General features: G+C 36.3%; 1 protein-coding gene across 2 annotated transcripts in view; it reads right to left on the reverse strand.

The window, feature by feature from the left end:
* Positions 1-4,917: 4,917 nt before the first annotated feature.
* The window catches only part of rab11fip4a (RAB11 family interacting protein 4 (class II) a), a 54,954-nt gene continuing 41,445 nt past the window's right edge, over positions 4,918-18,426 (reverse strand). For both annotated transcript variants that reach the window (XM_056240640.1, XM_056240641.1), the window contains 11 exons: positions 18,090-18,257; positions 17,053-17,187; positions 12,131-12,166; positions 11,900-11,999; positions 11,445-11,548; positions 10,771-10,911; positions 10,547-10,628; positions 9,194-9,331; positions 8,950-9,105; positions 7,950-8,093; positions 4,918-6,257 (listed from right to left, as the gene is read on the reverse strand). In XM_056240640.1, the coding sequence (XP_056096615.1) occupies positions 6,141-6,257; positions 7,950-8,093; positions 8,950-9,105; positions 9,194-9,331; positions 10,547-10,628; positions 10,771-10,911; positions 11,445-11,548; positions 11,900-11,999; positions 12,131-12,166; positions 17,053-17,187; positions 18,090-18,257 (1,321 nt within the window). In that variant the 3' untranslated portion in view covers positions 4,918-6,140. The remainder of the gene's footprint in view (positions 6,258-7,949; positions 8,094-8,949; positions 9,106-9,193; positions 9,332-10,546; positions 10,629-10,770; positions 10,912-11,444; positions 11,549-11,899; positions 12,000-12,130; positions 12,167-17,052; positions 17,188-18,089; positions 18,258-18,426) is intronic.

Consider the following 18,426-nt stretch of genomic DNA (forward strand, 5'->3'; position numbering starts at 1 on the left):
TATACTTTCTAAACTACTATTTCAATCCAAGGTGACGATTTATCAAGTCAGAAACTTGCATTGGAAACCATATAGAAAAAATCAGACTAAATCTGATCTTGGATGAGTTTCCTAGTTTCCAGATCTGATCAAATAATGAATGTTCCATAACAGGCTTTATGAGTGTTAGATCAGGTGCTCATCTATATATCACACTAAAAAGTCATTCTCAGCTGTGATTTGGAGTCTCTGGTCCAAGACGCCCGATCCAAAAAGGAGATCTGCTGAGAAAAGTGTGTAAGTGGGACAGACCCCATACTTTGGGTTCCTCACTTACGTCCTCCCTGCTCTTGTGAGAAGGAGGTCATTCACACCTTGCAGTGCTCAATCATGAGGAGCAGCCGCGCCTGGCCCAAATAAAGCGCTACATTCCCCTAGCAGAGAGGTAATGTAGCACAAACCATGACAGGAGAGTAGAGACTCTAAGGTCTGGTGTGGGAGTGAAACAGCTGTGGGCTACAGCAACATCGACAGGTCATTTAAACCATAGGGTCCATTTTGAAGCTGACTTTAAGCTATTAGCCCTCTATTTATTTCCTTAAAGGGATACTCCACTTTTTTGGAAATAGGCTCATTTTACAACTCCCCCAGAGTTAAACTGTTGAGTTTTACCGTTTTTGAATCCATTCAGCCGATCTCCGGTTCTGGCGGTACCACTTTTAGCATAGCTTAACATACATCATTGAAGTGGACAAGACCATTAGCATTTCTAAAAAAAAATGACCAAAGAGTTTCGATATTTTTCCTATTTAAAACTTGACTCTACTGTAGTTACATCGTGCACTAAGACAGACGGAAAATGTAAAGTTGCGATTTTCTAGGCTGATATGGCTAGGAACTATACTCTCATTCCTGCGTAATAATCAAGAAACTTTACTGCCGTACCATGAGAGCAGCAGGCGTAATGATATGACGCAGCGCCTGAAAATAGGCCACCTTCCGTCAACACAACGGAACTATTTTCAGGCGCTGCGTCATATCATTACGCCTGCTGCTCTCATCCGTCGGTCTTAGTGCACGATGTAACTACAGAAGAGTCAAGTTTTAAATAGGAAAAATATCGAAACTCTTTGGTCATTTTTTTTTAGAAATGCTAATGGTCTTGTCCACTTCAATGATGTATGCTAAGCTATGCTAAAAGTGGTACCGCCAGAACTGGAGATCGGCTGAATGGATTCAAAAACGGTAAAACTCAACAGTTTAACTCTGGGGGAGTTGTAAAATGAGCCTATTTCCAAAAAAAGTGGAGTATCCCTTTAAATGGATAGTTTACCCAAAAATTAAAATTCTGTAATTAATTACGTAGACTGTCAATGGAGGGACAGAAAGCTCTCAGATTTCACCAAAAAGATCTTCATTTGTGTTCCGAAGATGAACAAAAGTCTTAATTCTGTCAGGACCACTTTAGTCAAATACAATTGACAATTAGCATACAGTTTGGATTGGTGGTATGGGTCTGTTCTGGGCGAGAACTCCCTGCGCATCCATGCAGCCTAGCATGGATAAAAGCAGGTAGAGGAGCAATAACCCCCCCTTAGGGTAAACAGAACAGAACCAACATGAATGTATTGCAGATTTCATTAATTCAAGATTTTAATGTACAACATAATTCGAGAATTTAGTCTGATTCAAAGGGGAATCAGAATGCCAAATCCTGACTGGGCGAGAGGAGGAGCTGTGGATGGAGGAGGGTAATGAGCTCCTGAGAAACGTGATAGCTGCTAATAATACTGAAGGAGCTTATATATGTATACAGTGATAGCCGTCTTATTCCTATAGACGTGGATCAGCTGAGAGTCCGCTGATGCGAGCTTGACTAACTCGACCTGCCAGAACTGACGCTATACGCTTGATTTTTCATTATTGGGTGAACTAACCCTTTAAAGCATGTTCCTGGTCTCATTAGGAACATTTCATCATTGCATGTTCTTGCAAAGAAAAATTATTTTACAGTCCTTAATAATAAAACAAAGAGTCCCTTTTCTGATGTTACTTGGACCACACAGGCTAACTTTGAATAACAGGCAAATAGCTATTTTTTCAAACTTCGCTTGGTTTGGATCCATTTTGGTAGGAAAGATCCGAACAATTCTTTAAGGATAAGGATGAAAACCTACTAGGTTTTTTTTTTTTCTTGTTGAATATTAAATTCAGTCATAGATAGATAGATGGATGGATAGATGGATATATAGATAGACCTATTTCTAAATATATCCCTTTAAAAACCCCAAAACCTGAGACAAAGAGGCCTTTCCTGAATTCAGGAGAGGGTCTGGGAGACTTTTTGTTTGGACAGCTGTGATAAAACACATGTAAGTCATTTTTGAAGAGCACATTCTTGGTGGATGTGTCTAATAAGAATTGTGCGGGAGGTGACTGGCTTATCAGAGCCTCAGCAATGTGAAGAATGATTGTTGCTTGAATACAAACACTTTATGCCAGGAAAGTGTAGTTATCATGAGACTTGTGCACACATATACGTCATGTGACTGTTATCTGTTCAAATTAAAGGGCCATGATAGGACAGTGGCATGAAAATATGTAAATAAAGCTGTTGAAAAACAGCATTGGCAAGAAAGAAAGAAAATTAAAAGACAAATATAGCTGGAGATAATAATCTTTGCTTGTTGATTAGTTGTTTTGTTGGGAATATTTCTCAGTTTCAGTCATAGAAACAGAAAAAGTTCATTGGTTTCACTTTATTAGTAGGTTAAAATGTTTACAAAACTCCATAACACCCCCTGGTGGCTTGTTCAAGAGAAAGTTGAAGAATGCTAGTGTAAACTAATTTCACAAAACGCAACATACTGTAAATTGCAAATAACTTGATGTCATAATACAGATGGTAGTCCTCCAATCAATAATATTTTGGTTACATTTCTTGAAATCTCCTATTGAAAACACCTGCATTATGAAAGAAAGCTGTAAGATCCGCAGATGAGAACAGCCAGTGTGTAACTTAACCACTTGAACTGAACTACATATTCACTCATTTTAGGAATGCTGCATTTAAATCATATCAGTAGCATTTCGGCAAAAAAAAAAAACCCCAAAAAAAACCATGGTATCGTGGTCAGTTGGAAATCAATTTTTTTCTACCCACCTAGACCCCACCCACAACATGTATTGAGGTACTGCAAAGTTTTATTAACTAAGGTAAAAAAAAAAAAAAAAAAATTAAAGATCACATAGGCGGAATAAGTGACACTTGAAGATGATGGGGGGGGGGGGGTTATAAAACAAATAATTTGCAAGGATTTCAGATGATCACTTTAAAGAGGTGACACAAATCCATCCTGTTCTCAGATGGTGTCATCAATTACTGGCCTGCTGTAATCACTTGCTATATATCGCAGCCTGAGTCCACTAGATGAAGACAAAGTTACATTTTGTTCTAGCTAAGAAGGCAAAGTAATATTTCCAGATTAAAATTGACCTGTTCATGCATTAAAGACTGATGGAGAAGACAAAAAAGTCAAAACTCTTTTCATTTCAAGTCATGCCAAAACAAGTCATTTATTGTACATTTCAAATTTGTCATAACTCTTGAGGCCTTTAAACTATTATTTAATTTTCTGAAAGCTTTTTTAATTTGTCCTTTCCTACTTGTGTAAATATATATGAGTAATAGTAAATCTAGTTATATACCCACACACTGGACAAAAGAAAGGTCTATCTTTTCTATAACAACAAAAAAGGCGTAAACACCAAAAAGGTTGCGTAAACCATGACCCACAGAAAAATGTCAAACTGTGTTACGTCTAACCTGTAACAGTGGACACGGACACAGCACGACTCTTCAAAATGTGCAAAAATGACATTGTTGCTGGGAATGGGTCAGGGTTTGGTCATTCAAGTGTTAAACGGAAATTATATGAAACATAAGGGTTTTAATATGGGTGTTTCTTCAGAAGAATTCAAATTTCCTTTCTTTAGCTTGATAATGAAGAACGAGTTTTGTACACATCAGTAAGGTGTGATGTAAGGATATTAGTAAGGTGTGATGTCACTTCATTTCAACAGTTGCAAATGATTTATACATTACTTGGTCGCACGTCTACCTTGCCATTTTGTCATAAAACTGTATAAAAGACAGCCTTTCTTTTATTCATTAAGGTTAATGAGTGGCACATCAATACAAATATTAACTATTCTCTGTACAACATTTACAATGAGTGAAAAAATGCTACAGAACAAGTAGAACAGAAAGATATAAAAGCTCCTCTATAACTGATCAGATTAAGAGTTATTGAAACAACCGAAACATTAATTGTTACATTCCAAATAAAGGGCACAAACAAAAAGAGATTAAGACCATGCAAAGAAACAGATTCAGTACAATTTGTGCAACAAAGCAAAACTTGTTTGTGACAATCGAGCATGTAGCAGTATTGGCTCCTTTAAAATACAGTGATTCACATAGCATTTGACTAGCTAAATCTGTAAAATGGGAATATGGGAATACAGAATACTGTGAGTGGCATGGTGATCCATTCATGAGATGCACAGTTCAAGCACTTTTATTAAATGTGCCGCTTCACTCATGTACATTATCAATATATTACTGTCATGTGATCAAGACAAAACAGTAAAATAATGGGGTCAGTAAGATTTTTTTATGTTTTTGAAAGAAAACGGTTATGCTCACACCATTTCGTTGATCAAAAATACAATAAAAACATTATGAAATAATATAGTTTTCAGTTTTAAATGTAATTTATTCTTCTGCATCATTACTCCAGTGTCACATGATCCTTCAGAAATCATCATGATGATCTGATGCTCAATAAACATTTCTCATTATCAATGTTGAAAACAGTTGTGCTGCTTTGCAGTATTGTTTGATGAATAGATAGTCCAAAGAACAGCATTTGTTTCAAAAATAGAAATCTTTTGTAACATTATAAGTGTCTTAACTGTCACTTTTGATCAATTTAATACATCTAGATTTAGATTTAGTTCCATTAAAAAAAAAATTACTGATCCCCAACTTTTGAACGGTAGTGTATATATATTTGATTTTGCATATATTTTATATTTAGACCATAAATTGTTCTAATAGAGACATTTACCATGATATTAATGTTTTAACTACATTGGCCGTAATTTTGTGGGGCTTTTTTTGTTTTCTTGGTAAAACTATACAATTTTATTATATCATAATCATTTACTTCTCACTCATTATGTACTACATCCACCTCTTCCTTGAAACTTCAATGGACCATCCTTTCATTCAAACAGACTTCTAAGAAAAATAAACCTTTCTTTTTCACATTTTCTATAGATTTTTCTTTCTACACATATATACTATATTGTACAACTGTGTCATCAGTACTCACACCGTTCACTTGTGCTTCTCTACTACAGTCAAAGGATGTTCAGCACAGTCCCGTTACAAGCTGTATGATTATTTAAGAACTGAAAGCATCAGCCATTAACACTAACAGCAGTGTATTTTATCTTAGAATGGACTGACATGATTTTATTATTTTCACAGCAGACCACAATTTATGTGGGCAGAGAACATTCAAAAGAAGTTCCCTTATCTGCAGATTATTGTTATTATACAGTCATGTCTTTCTATTGCTCTGTCCGTTGATTCGGCGCTGGATTGTTAAAATTCATAGGCAAACAGTACTTTATAGAGAAAATCTAGAGGGCTGATTAAAATGTTCAAATAATAATAATAATAAACCCCACATGCCATAGGGTGCATGTATAGCTCTCCTATATGGTGTGATCATGTGATATTTATCATAATTCTACTTGTTTTGTTCATGTTTAGAATACAACACTGAGTTGTACATACTCAGAGGTAGTGTGTATATATAACTGAGAGTGAAAAGTACACTTCTACTCTATATTCCAGTTTCATCACTTGTTTGTGTCATTTTTACGGCCTAAACTCATAGCATGGAAATGGAAACTGTAACTCGTGTGTGTGAGGCAGAGCACATGAGAGACACGATTTTTTCGAAAGCAATTTGCTCTGTAATACATGATGACTTGGTGTAAGGGGCAAAGGTGCATTTCAAACCCCCGGCCTGAAGGGGGAGCTCTCTGCCAAGTTTGAGTCCTCTACCTGCTCTCAGCTCAGATCCCTACTGCTTGATCTCTAAAATGGAGGGGTTGTGGTCGAGGATAGCCAGGATGATCTTGTCCATGTACTGCCTTAAACGGTAGTTGATCTCCTCTTGTTCTTTCAAAGCTTCAACCAGCTGGAAGGATAGAGAGATTGACAAAATGACTATGGCAGTCTTTCATGTAAAGCTGAAGGACATTTTGTAGGTTCCTCTAGATAAAAAACATCTGCTAATGTTCTTAGTGTGAATGCAAAGCGTCAATAAATCATATTAACACTTAAAGGGATAGTTCACCCAAAAATGAAAATTAGCCCATGATTTACTCACCCTGAAGCCATCCTAGGTGTATATGACATTCTTCTTTCAGACGAATACAATCGGAGTTATATTAAAAAATGTCCTGGCTCTTCCAAGCTTGATAATGAGAGTGAATGGCTGTTTGACTTTGGAAGTACAGTAAAGCGCATCTATTCACATGATTAAAGTGCTCGAAACGGCTCTTCGGGGGTTAATAAAGGTCTTCTGAAGTGAAGCGATGCGTTCGTGTAAGAAAAATAACCAAATTTAAAACTTTATCGACTAAAATAACTAGCTTCGGGCAGACGGCCGTACCAACCGTATTCGTCTGAAGGAAGAATGTCATATACACCTAGGATGGCTTCAGGGTGAGTAAATCATGGACTAATTTTCATTTTTGGGTGAACTATCCCTTTAACTATAAGGTACAGAATCATAAAGGGGTGATTCACCACTGATGGGCAAGATGGGCTTTAAAAAAATGGGCTTAAAAAAAAACTGGTGCTACATAACTTGAGAAAAGGCTTTCCTTTTTGCCCCCCAAAAAATATGGAAAACTTAAACTCCCACAATGCATTGGGCTCGATATATCTGTCCGTGAGCAGGGATACAAATATGCGGAAGTATGATCTGTAGTTTTCACAAAAGCCTTTGAGCTTTTAAAACATGAAGCACAAATAAACCAGGGCTGTGTCCGAAATCGCCCCCTATACCCTTAAATAGGGCACTATTTGAGTGGACAGCCATTTGTAGTGGTGTCCAAAACCATAGTGGATGTAATCGAGTGCACTCATTTAATCCCATAATGCACCGCAACAACGAGTGTACAACTGATGTACACTCAACGGCTAGAGAATACCCATAATGCCCTGTTAGAGTCGAATGAGCCGAATGAATTCCCACATCTGATCAGAAGATGTCGCCCAAAACTGCTGGTCCGATGTGGCTACAGCGTAATCTCATACAGGTATAAATTCCTTTTTAATTGATTATTAAATTGTAAATTAATTTTATTTAAAATTAAGTTTATACATGCTAGTTTCCATGACAAAGTTAAAGAAAAATATTTTCATTACTACTGGAGCTGTCAGTTTGCTAAGCTTCAAATAATTATTAAATGGCAAGCACAAATTATGCAAAAGCGGCAGCCCTTCCGGAGCACTCAGTCTGCGAATTCACTCAGTTGTTTTCATTCACTCCTTCAAGGGGAGTATATTAGTGGAGTAACGTAGGGAACAGTGAATGGGGGTATAGGAGGCGATAGTGAACACAGCTCAATAGATCTGGGTGCAGGTCCCTTGTGAAAAAATTGTATACTGTAGCATCCTTTTAAAAAGAGTACAAGTTTTTATTGATTACTTAGTGATTACTTAATCACTTATAATAACTTATAATTTAATTGAATTTAAAATAACTCTACTAACACATAATTGCATAAAGGAAACATTTTGGGGGATGGGACTAATATCCTATCGCTTAATGGGAACAGTCATTTCTAGTTTGTGAGGTTCTGTATTCTGTGCTTCTCACCTCATCTCTGGAGGCGTTGTCTATCTCCGCTGCCAGTGACTGGGCCTTGGTGTGGCAAGCAAACAGGTTTTTGGCCTCATATAGGCTGAGGCTGAGAATCTGTCCGTTGAGATCATCGTTCTGGTCTCGGAGTTTATGGTTCTCCTGTTAGAAGTTGAAATACATCAGTGTGCAATTCATACTAAATTCCAAGAGGTACATATGCATACATGATGCCTATTATAATATACAGCAGTGTTTCTCACTAGGGTACCTCAGCACACTTCCAAATTTCAAAATAAGCTAAAACAGCTCAAATCAGTTCTTATTTTCAACAACTGCCACTATTATATAAGAACCACGATTCCCACGGCCTTGGGAAACCTGCTTACTGTATATGAGGGAATTTTAAAAATATGATTTTTTAATCATATTTATACCTGGAAAAGTCATGTAAATTTCTATAATGAATACGATTTTTTGTTGTTGTTATTTCAGTCTATAACATATTTTGATGTGCTGAAATTGCTATAAATGTGAATAAAACTAATTAAACAAATATTTGCCCTTAATCACAAATGACTGGAAACATGTAAATTCACAGGACATATATAAAGTGTGAACCCCTGAAATACAATTCAGTTCTTAATCAACTGAAATTAGGGAATTTACTTACTATTGCCACTTTTATTTTCTTTAAATAAAAAAAATATATTGTCTTGGATATTGTCTCGGACAGTAGCAGGTCTTGGAGTCAAAATGGTTGAGAACCTCTGATGTTATAGTAATTATAACAATTCTCATTAAAATCTGACAATTTTCAATGAATAATGACTTCAATTTCTTTATATTGCATAAGCCACTTTTGTGATTCTTCTATGTGTTTTTTGGAGCTTGACAGTTGATGTATAGTTTACTGTGTATCATAAAAACAATCATGCACCTGTTTGATCAGCAATGATATTGTAAGATAACATATCACAGACAGCACAATAAGCACGGCCATATCTTTCCACTGTACCTGCTTAAGCCGCTTTGCTTCGTGCTCCAGTTCAATCTCTCGAGTCTTGGCATTGTACTCCGACAGCCCAGCAGCGCTACGGCCACGGCCGGGCTTCTCAGTCTCCAGTTTAAAGAGTTGCAGGTGCTCCAGTTCGCGCCGCAGGTCCTCAATCAGCTACATGCACACGTGGATTGTGTGAGAGGTCTGTATATTTAGGTTTATGTATGTGTACAGTTGTCATCTGCAAAAAGACATGCGCTACCTCTTGCATGGCCTCTCGCTCCTTCTGAAACTCGTGTCTGTTCTGCCAAAGCTTATCCATCATTTTCCTGTACAGATCCATCTCATCCTTCAAACGCAGGCTTGTGTCTTCCAGTTTATCTGTCATACGCTGCTTCTCCTGTGCACAAATATACATACAGTACAAATATATACAACATTTTACCATGAAATTAGTCATTTGGATATAGTAATTCTGTCTAATCACTGTGACACTGATATATCTAAACAAAATAATAAATGCAAAATAGCTACATCTAAATCCAGAGGATCATTTATGCTATCGTTATACCGTATATTGCCGTGTCACCCAGCCCCTAAGTCTGTTCTATGTTAAAAGTATTAAGGCATTTTAGACATAACAGTATGACTGTGTGAAACAATCTTGCATTGTGAAAAAAGCTATACAAATAAATTTTACTTGACATAGTGAGTAAAAAAATCCCTTTAAAGTAATAGTTAACTTGATAAAGAACATTCCAAACAGTTGATGTACCCCATTGACTTCAATAGTATATTTTTTTTCCTACTATGGAAGTCAATGGGGTACATCAACTGTCTGGTTACTGACATTCTTCAAAATATCTTCTTTTGTGTTCAGCAGAAGAAAGAAATTCATACAGGTTTGAAACAACTTGAGGGTGAGTAAATTATGACAGAAGTTTAATTTTTAAGTGAACTTGGCGGCCATTTTGGGTCCCATGCAGCTGTTTTTTAGGTAGGCAATAGGCATTCAAGTACATGGGGACTGTCAAGATCACATTTTAATGTATTTCAAACCAGCAATAAAATCTGACACCAATTATATCATAAATGTAGCTTCTTCAGCTAAAAACTGCATTTTTCAGTCTAGTCCACAAGAGGACCTTTAATATTTTAGCTATATCAGACAGTGACCTAGTTTTAAAGCCTTATGGAAAGGCTACAGCATCAAGTCGTGCAGTTTCTCCACAATGTTTCATTCCATCTCAGAGATCAAAGCCTCACAGTCTCTGAGTCTAAATACAGGGCTGCTAATGTCATGCAGGCAGCAGCTTTCACACTCATAACACTGGCTAATGCAAGCAGCACGAAAGAGTGTGCGGTTAACACTGACAAGCTCCAGGGATTTCACTGCCTGCTGAAATGTGTCAAAAGATGCTTCAGTGAGGTCACAAGTGACAGTGTGAAAATGGGTGTGTGAATGTGAACGTGTGTGTTGGAGAGCAAGAAAGTGCTGTCTTTTAATTGTTAAATTAATCATGTGACACGTAACTTGATGAGCTGATGTATCGTGTGGGTCATGTGGTTGTGATGGTCAAGGGAGTTTTAGCTTGAGTTTTGATGCATCTCTGACCTGGTCTAGTTTTTCAGTCTGAGACTTGAGTCTGCACACATTCACTTTCATCTCTGCGTTTTCCTCTTCTAGCTGCTGGACCCTATAGGGAGGAATCATCCATTATAAAGTAGTATGCCATACACTCCCCTGCTGAATAGTGTTTCTGAGTTATAAGGTCTTGAAACCCCCACATGCTTCATATATGTGTTTTTGTGAGGTTTCTTATCGGAGACTTCAGGTACCTGTTACTAAGCAGTTCAATCTCAGTGCTCTTGTCTCTCTCCATCTTACTGTAGGCCTCTCTGTGTCTCTTCAGCTCCTCCTCTAGACATTGCTCTGCACGCGTCTCCTGATCTTTGATCTGCTCCTCCAGCTCATGTACCCTGATGGGTAAACATGTAAAAAACAACAAAAAAACACATACAGACATTAGAAAACATATACTGCATAACTACAAGTCTCCAATGCTCACCAATGCTGCATTTATTTGGTCAAAAATACAGTAAAAACAGTAATATTGTGAAATATTATTACAATTTAAACTGTTTTCTATTTGACAATATTTTCACATGTAATTTATACTTGTGATTTCAAAGCTGAATTTTCAGCATTATTATCCAGTCTTCAGTGTCACGTGATCATACAGGAATCAGTCTAATATGATGATTTGCTGCTCAAGAAACATTTCTTATTATTATCAATGTTGAAAACAGTTGTGCTGCTTAATATTTAATATTCTTTGATTAATATAGAAATTTCAAAATAATTTATTAGAAATAGAAATCTTCATCCTTGCTGAATAAAAGTATTAATATCTTTAAAAATGGTCTTAATGACCCCACAATTCAAAAATCTGTATGCTCTTTATAACATATCAAATCTGTATCTAATAGTCAGATCTCTCTGTCATCTTTACCTGTGAACTAGTTGTGTGTTTTCCTGTTTAAGTTTGGATTTCAGATCTCCGTTAGCCAGGCTGTCGTTCTCAAGCTCTGTTATCTTCTTTTCCAAATAACTCACCTGTAATAGGAATAAAGACGTTTGTGGTTACACTTTATTATAATCTATATAAGTACTGAGTAATATTAATTAACTACATGTACTTACTATAGGTTCGGGTTTGGTTTAGTTACTTGTAACTATGCATAATTTACTATGTAGTAATGTGTAACTATGTCACCTTAAATTAAAGTGTTACTGAGTTTGTTATAGACAATCCTTTCTGAATCACATTCGCAAGTAAACAGCATTATTATAATGGCCTTCACAAGTATTTCTGAAACACTATTTGATTTTTATCAGTTTATTATGCATTAAGCAATTCAACAATAAATGTGGTCTTCAATGACCCCTTCATTATGCCTCCAAGACCTTTTCAGTGATGTCAATATCACAGGAGTCGATGCTGTCTCTGAAGAGATCCTCTGTGCTGCCCTGACTGCTGCTGAAGTTACTGTGGTGGAAGAGCTGACTGTGAAACACACAGAGAAACAGAGAATCAGGACATCTTCTCTCTAACCAGTTATCAGGCAATGGGTATGCAGCACTTTGTAATGTTATATTCTACAGATCTTGTGAACATAACAGAGATCGGAGACTTACCGACCAAATGCTGTACTGGTAATTTTCCTGTTTGGGCTGTAAAATCAAAAGATCCCTGGATTAGAGAACGGAGTTTTGCACTGCTACAACCTTTTACAACTCTTTTACATTTTATATTCTCCTGACACATTAAACAGCTTCCTAAAATCTACACATTCACTCCATTTTTCATCATATACAAACTGTAAATGATATAATACCATGCAGAAAATCCAATTGAATGGGTATAGATGCTGAAAGATGAAATCAGAAAAAAACATTTATGATAGACAGATATAGACAGACAAACAGAAAGACGGATAGATGGATAGATAGATAGATAGATGGATGATGGGTGGATGGATGGTTTGATTCTCAGTGCTTCCCATCAATCTTGCAGTCCACTGCAATGTTTCATTTATTCGATTCATGTTATCAGTTTTGTTTAGAGCCTAATTACTGATTCACTATCGCCCCAAGTGGCCAAGATCAGGTACTGAAGTCAGTTTGTCCTAGGTAATGAGATTACACTGATAATCAGACGGCTCTGAAGGACCTCAGTAAAAATAGAGCACCTGCACTCTAATTATAAACCTCTGCCTGTGTTTATGTAACTGTGTGACCCACGTCATTCTTTAAACCCCTTCTCTCGTTACATCACACAGGTCTGAACTCGGAAATACAAGTCAGCTCTCTCGTGTCCTCAAACCCAGACATCACAGCACTGACAAAACACGTATAACTACCACAACAATGATAGACCCAGACAATCTGCGAACTAACAAAATACACTCAGCACTCACACACATGCCCTCAAAAGTGCATTTGCACATAGTTCTTCATGACCTGTCCTGACCGGTTGGCTTGACATATTTGATACAAAAAAATAGAAAAAAACAGAAATTAGCAATAAAAAAATAAATAAAAAAATCTGGAAAAAAAACAGCAGAAGTTTCCTAATGTTTTTTAAACCTTTTAAAAAAATAAAATAAAAATAACCCAAATGTTTGCAGATCATTACAGAGGTGTAGTTCATATTGGTGCTGATCATGTTTTGCATGAATGCATTTTAACTTTGGCAGAGTATGCAGTGGAGGATTTGGACAAAAATGCCAGGGGATTAATAGCCAAAGGCCTCAGAATGCCACATGATCCCACTTCCCCATCACACCTATTCACCCAGAGAAAAGGAAATTGCACAGCTCTTACTGAACGTCTCTCTTGCACCATTTCAAACATAGGCTGTTCCAAAAGGTAGACACTTGATTATGTTGCTTTCTAAAATACTGTTTTATTATCATTTATAATAATAATAATAATAATAATGAGAAGGCAATCCCAGAATGCACTGCATTAAACTTGGAGAAAAAAAGATTCCTTTGTGGTAGAGGAAGTGATGCATGTATAGCTAAATGTACTTTTACAGAGCATATGTAAATATTAATCCTAATTTTAATTTATGTTAATCTTTTTATGCGTATTACAGTGTCATGCTTTTAGCTTAGCAACATGCTAATATCAAACTATAGTGCAACAATTGGCTTCTGGAAGTAAAAATCCCATTCATTTTCTTCATAGGGAAATTTATTTTGAACTATAACTTATAAACCATTAAAGACAAACCTACTTTGAGCTACAAGGTTGTTAATCAACAGTATATGCTTTTTTTGTTGAAGCCATCAGCACACATTAATCCAACAGGTTTTTGTAGCTATTTGTAAATAATCATGTTCATAATCACTCATTTCCACAAGCAAATCGCACCAAAATAACACACACACACACACACACGTCTGGTTCGCTATCTTTGTGGGGACTCTCCATAGACGTAATGGTTTTTATACTGTACAAACTGTATATTCTAACCTCTTACACACTAACCCTAAAAGTCGTGATTAACCTGGTTGGTTTGGTTTATGACTTATAACCAGGGGCGGCGCCAGATAATTTTTAACGCAGGTGCTGAGGGGGTGCTAGATCATTGACAGGGGGAGCTGCGCAATTAGCCTATATATACACACACACACACACACACACTATTATTTAAATGAGCAAAATTTATGATGAGATGTGCTCCAGTTCACGTGCAATGCAATCGCGCCCGCGCCTCCTTATCTTTATCATATTGTCTGCTATATTTGCTTCTTATTTCAATTGGTTGATGAAAAATTGATTAAAATTAAGATACAATTTATACAAAACGAAATTCACTTTAAAAAGGCTTTCTACAAAACAAAACTTAATTTATACTTAACATAAAACAAAAAAATAACAATCCTTTTCCTTTAAATCCTCGCTTGTCTGGCTTATGCTACTCCGAGCAATGTCCGAACTTGGTATTTTGAGCACTTCTTGCATTGTTTTTGTCTTTTCACGATGACTCGCTTGGTTTAGTCCTCAGTTGAGTTGCTTTGGATAAAAGCGTCTGCTAAAATAAATGACTAAATGTAAATGTGTAAATGTAAATTTAGTGGTCAAAATCATGTCTGACCCATCATGTCTTCCGATATATCGCGCATCTTACTCATGCTGTTCAATTTTCATAATCAGCATAGATGTAAAAAAAACAAAAAAAAAAACATTATAATATCTTAACAAAAATGAAATTAAATGCGCTTATTTAATGGCTACAACACACATATAGTGGGCCTGACTCTCTAAATATTGAAACAATTAACATTAACAATGCTGAAATGCAGTTAATTAATTGTAAATGTTAGGCTAACTGATTTAATTAAGTGTTACCGATTTTTTATACACCGATTCAAAGGTCTTGCTGTGTAGGCCTACTTTAATAACCAAACAATACTAAATACACCACAGGTCTCGTGAGCTCAGTGTTGGACATGTCAGTTGTTTTCACTATCTATTAAAGTCATGGTTAAAATGAGTCATTCGTTTGCGTATGGGATGTGTCATTAGTGGACGTCTACGGCACGCTTGTGTGATTATCTCGGCAGTTTGGACATCGCAAGATTTGCGTCAATACAGAAAACATATTACTGGATAGGTTTTTTCGTTTATTGAAATGTGGTTTAGGTCAGCTGAATGGGCGGAACGCTTTTTAGAGACGATAAGCTAGGCAACGTGTTTTTTTTTAGCACAATTCACACACCGCGGTAATTCAGGAGAACAAATCTCCAAATGCTCCACGTGAAACTGCGGTCTTCCGACCTTTTACTATCGTGTCAATTGATTTTGATTAATATGCGCGAGAAGTGTTTGAAGACGTGAGAGTGCGCGCGGCCGGGGCTCTCTCTCTCTGCTCGTGATGCGCCCTGTCAAGCGCAGCAGTCATTCTATTCTACATCACTCACCGATCAAAAAAGGCTTTGGCGGGACAAAAATTTGCCGTTATTATGTCGAAATACCGAGATATTATTTTGAAATAACGACTTAATATCTCGAAATAACATATATTTGAATATACTTTATTCCAGACATTATTTTGGGGGGTGCTATCGGGGTGCTTTGGTCTTTCTTGGGGGTGCTGAAGCACCTGCTAGCCCCTCCCTAGCGCCGCCCATGCTTATAACTCTAAATGAAGACTTTTTGAAAATCCCTTTGGAAAAAATGAATGGGATAAATATTTCCGGAACCAAGGCAGCTGAAAAAGTGGGCGGGCACTGTTGCACTCTATTTGTGTGCCGTCTAGGTGCTCATGAAGTAACTCGTGTAGGTTGGGCCGGTTAGGATGCTGTCTTAGAAGGCAGCTGTCTATGTAGGAAGAATGCAGTGAGGCAGCTGTCTGTAGTATAATGTCTCTATGTGTCAGTAGCATATGAGGTGGAATCCTCATAATCCCATGATGCATTAAAGCCTTGTTACAGAGGAAAGATTGCAGTGTCGTTCTCCTGAAGTACCAAATATGTTATGTGGTCACATGACAATAAAAGGATTATTTCAGCAGTTTTCATCAAATTCCACCACACACACCCACTTAAACACCCCAGGCTTTTCTTGAGGGTTTCAGTTTTCCCACACTGTCTCTGATAACATTCACAAAGATTAGTAAACCCTTGATTGGAACATTGTTGCTATGGTAACAGCTCCTTTAATGAAACCCGTCTCCCGATAAAGCTTTTGACAGGGGGTGATTAAAGAGACTCATAAAAATATATCTAGCTTTAACTTAGAGTGAACTGAGACAAAGAATTGTCTCAGAAGTGCAGTGCAGTTAAGGGCACTAAAAACAGGATTGGACATGTAACCACTGATTAAGGTAGGACAGCATGCTAGATTTTAAGCATTAAATGGCTCCAGAAAAAGAAAAGAAAAACATTATTACAACATAAATATAAGTTCATTATTAATATGCACTGTATCGAGCTCAGTAAAAACAATAAAATACTCAATCAATAATCAATCAATCCTTCAAAAGAAACATCAATAAAAACAGTTCCATGTAATCTGACATGTTTATTTTACCCAATATTTGTTTGTATTTTTATGCTTATTATATAGAGTGCTGCAGGAATGAGTCCTAGAACCAGAAAACGAGTTGGCATTTAGAACTTGAAGTTTCATCGTCCATAAGTCACTGGGTTTTTTGAAGGTATTTTTGGTTAAACTGTCTGAAAAAAGGTCTGTGGTTAATTCTACAACATAAAATAGATATACTTTTACAGCCTCACACTTTTTCAAACTATTCTAACTCAAACTTGTAGATTTTAGATAAAGTTTGAAAGCGTTTTTTGTAAACTTAGTGGTGACGTTAAAGTCATGCGGGCGTGGTGTCGTTGGGTTATAGCCCAAGCTTAGCTTTTTACTTCGACTTTGTATTTAGGCTTCAACATTCAGAAAAGTTGTGTTCATTTTTTTTTTTTAATTTCATAAAGTTTTGTTGGTCACAGAGCTTATTTTCTGCAATAATCCAAAAGTCAATGGAAAAATCCTTGTAGACTTGTAGCAATATGCTAACTTCAAACTCGGTCTCCTCTTACCTGTTAGCTTTGAGGTTTTTGAGTCTGGCCTCCAGGTCATTGAGCAGGTTGACTTTCTTGCAGCACTGAGAGCAGTAAACATCCAGAAGCTCACTGTTGTACAGGTGTCTGATCTTCTGAGGGGTCTGGCCAGCACTGGAAACAACAAGTGATCATCAATACTGGCAGTAGAAGCATTCAGATTTTTCTTACTCACAGTATTTAATAATATAATATGATGAGAAATTTCAGATTTTGCATAGTTATAAGAACGTCTAATGAGCTGTTATTGAGTTCATGAAAGGATAATTATTACACAGCTGAAGATTTAAGAGCTGAAGATTTTAAAGTACCACTGTAAGGCAAAACTGTTTAATAAAATGTTATGTTTGACAATGAGATAATTAATAGCTGTCAAAAATTCACAGCAACATTCATCTGAGAAAGTAAAGCTCATGAAAATAAAAATGAAAAATGAAAATGAAAATTTTGCTTATTTTTTAATCATTATGATTGGCACATTTTGAATTGGTACATTATTTTACACACAACTTATCATTACCATAATGTATTGAGACTTTAATGCTTTACGTTTTTTCTTTTAAAACTGTTTTGCAGAATTTTGAGAAATGAGAATGTAATTTTTCGGCATTTTGGTAATTATAATTTGGATAAGGATCTGCTTAAGTACCATGAAAATAATGTCACAAATATATAATTTAAAAAATAATTAATATAATATAAAAATAATAATTGGCTTTAAAAAAATTAAAATAAATTATATATATATATATATATATATATATATATATATATATATATATATATATATATATATATATGTGTGTGTGTGTGTGTGTGTGTGTGTTATATAAATATATAAATAATTTCTTCTTTCTTTCTTTCTTTCTTTTAGTTTTGGCCTGGACATTTTCTTGTCTGGTTTCATGCTATTCACCCATATTCATCCATGCAATCAAATGACAGAGCTCACACATATAACACAGCGTGTCAGTATTTTATGTGAGAGGTCGGTGTGTACTAGTGAGCTAGTTAACCTGGAGGGCAGAGAGGAGCCCAGGTCAGAGAAACCATTAGTACGTGTGTCATCATCGGGGATGGGGCTGCTGGGAGTGAAGTCCACATCCTCTCCCTCTCCATAGTCCTCAAACTGCTCCTCCACTGAGATCACTGAGGCCGCTGCTGACGAGACCATCTGACCACAGCTAAACCAGAGAAAGAGAATCATTCCATTTCATTATTATTTATTTTATTGTTCATTTTATCAAATGTGGTGATTATTTTCAATTGAATTAAACATGAATTATTACATTAAATAATATTTTAACTAAACAATAAATTCTGGAATCATAAGCTCAAATAACACTAAAAAAG

This window comes from Rhinichthys klamathensis, unplaced genomic scaffold (genome assembly GCF_029890125.1).
Source record: "Rhinichthys klamathensis goyatoka isolate OS25496 unplaced genomic scaffold, OSU_Roscu_1.1 h1tg000605l_1, whole genome shotgun sequence".
NCBI lineage: Eukaryota > Metazoa > Chordata > Actinopteri > Cypriniformes > Leuciscidae > Rhinichthys > Rhinichthys klamathensis.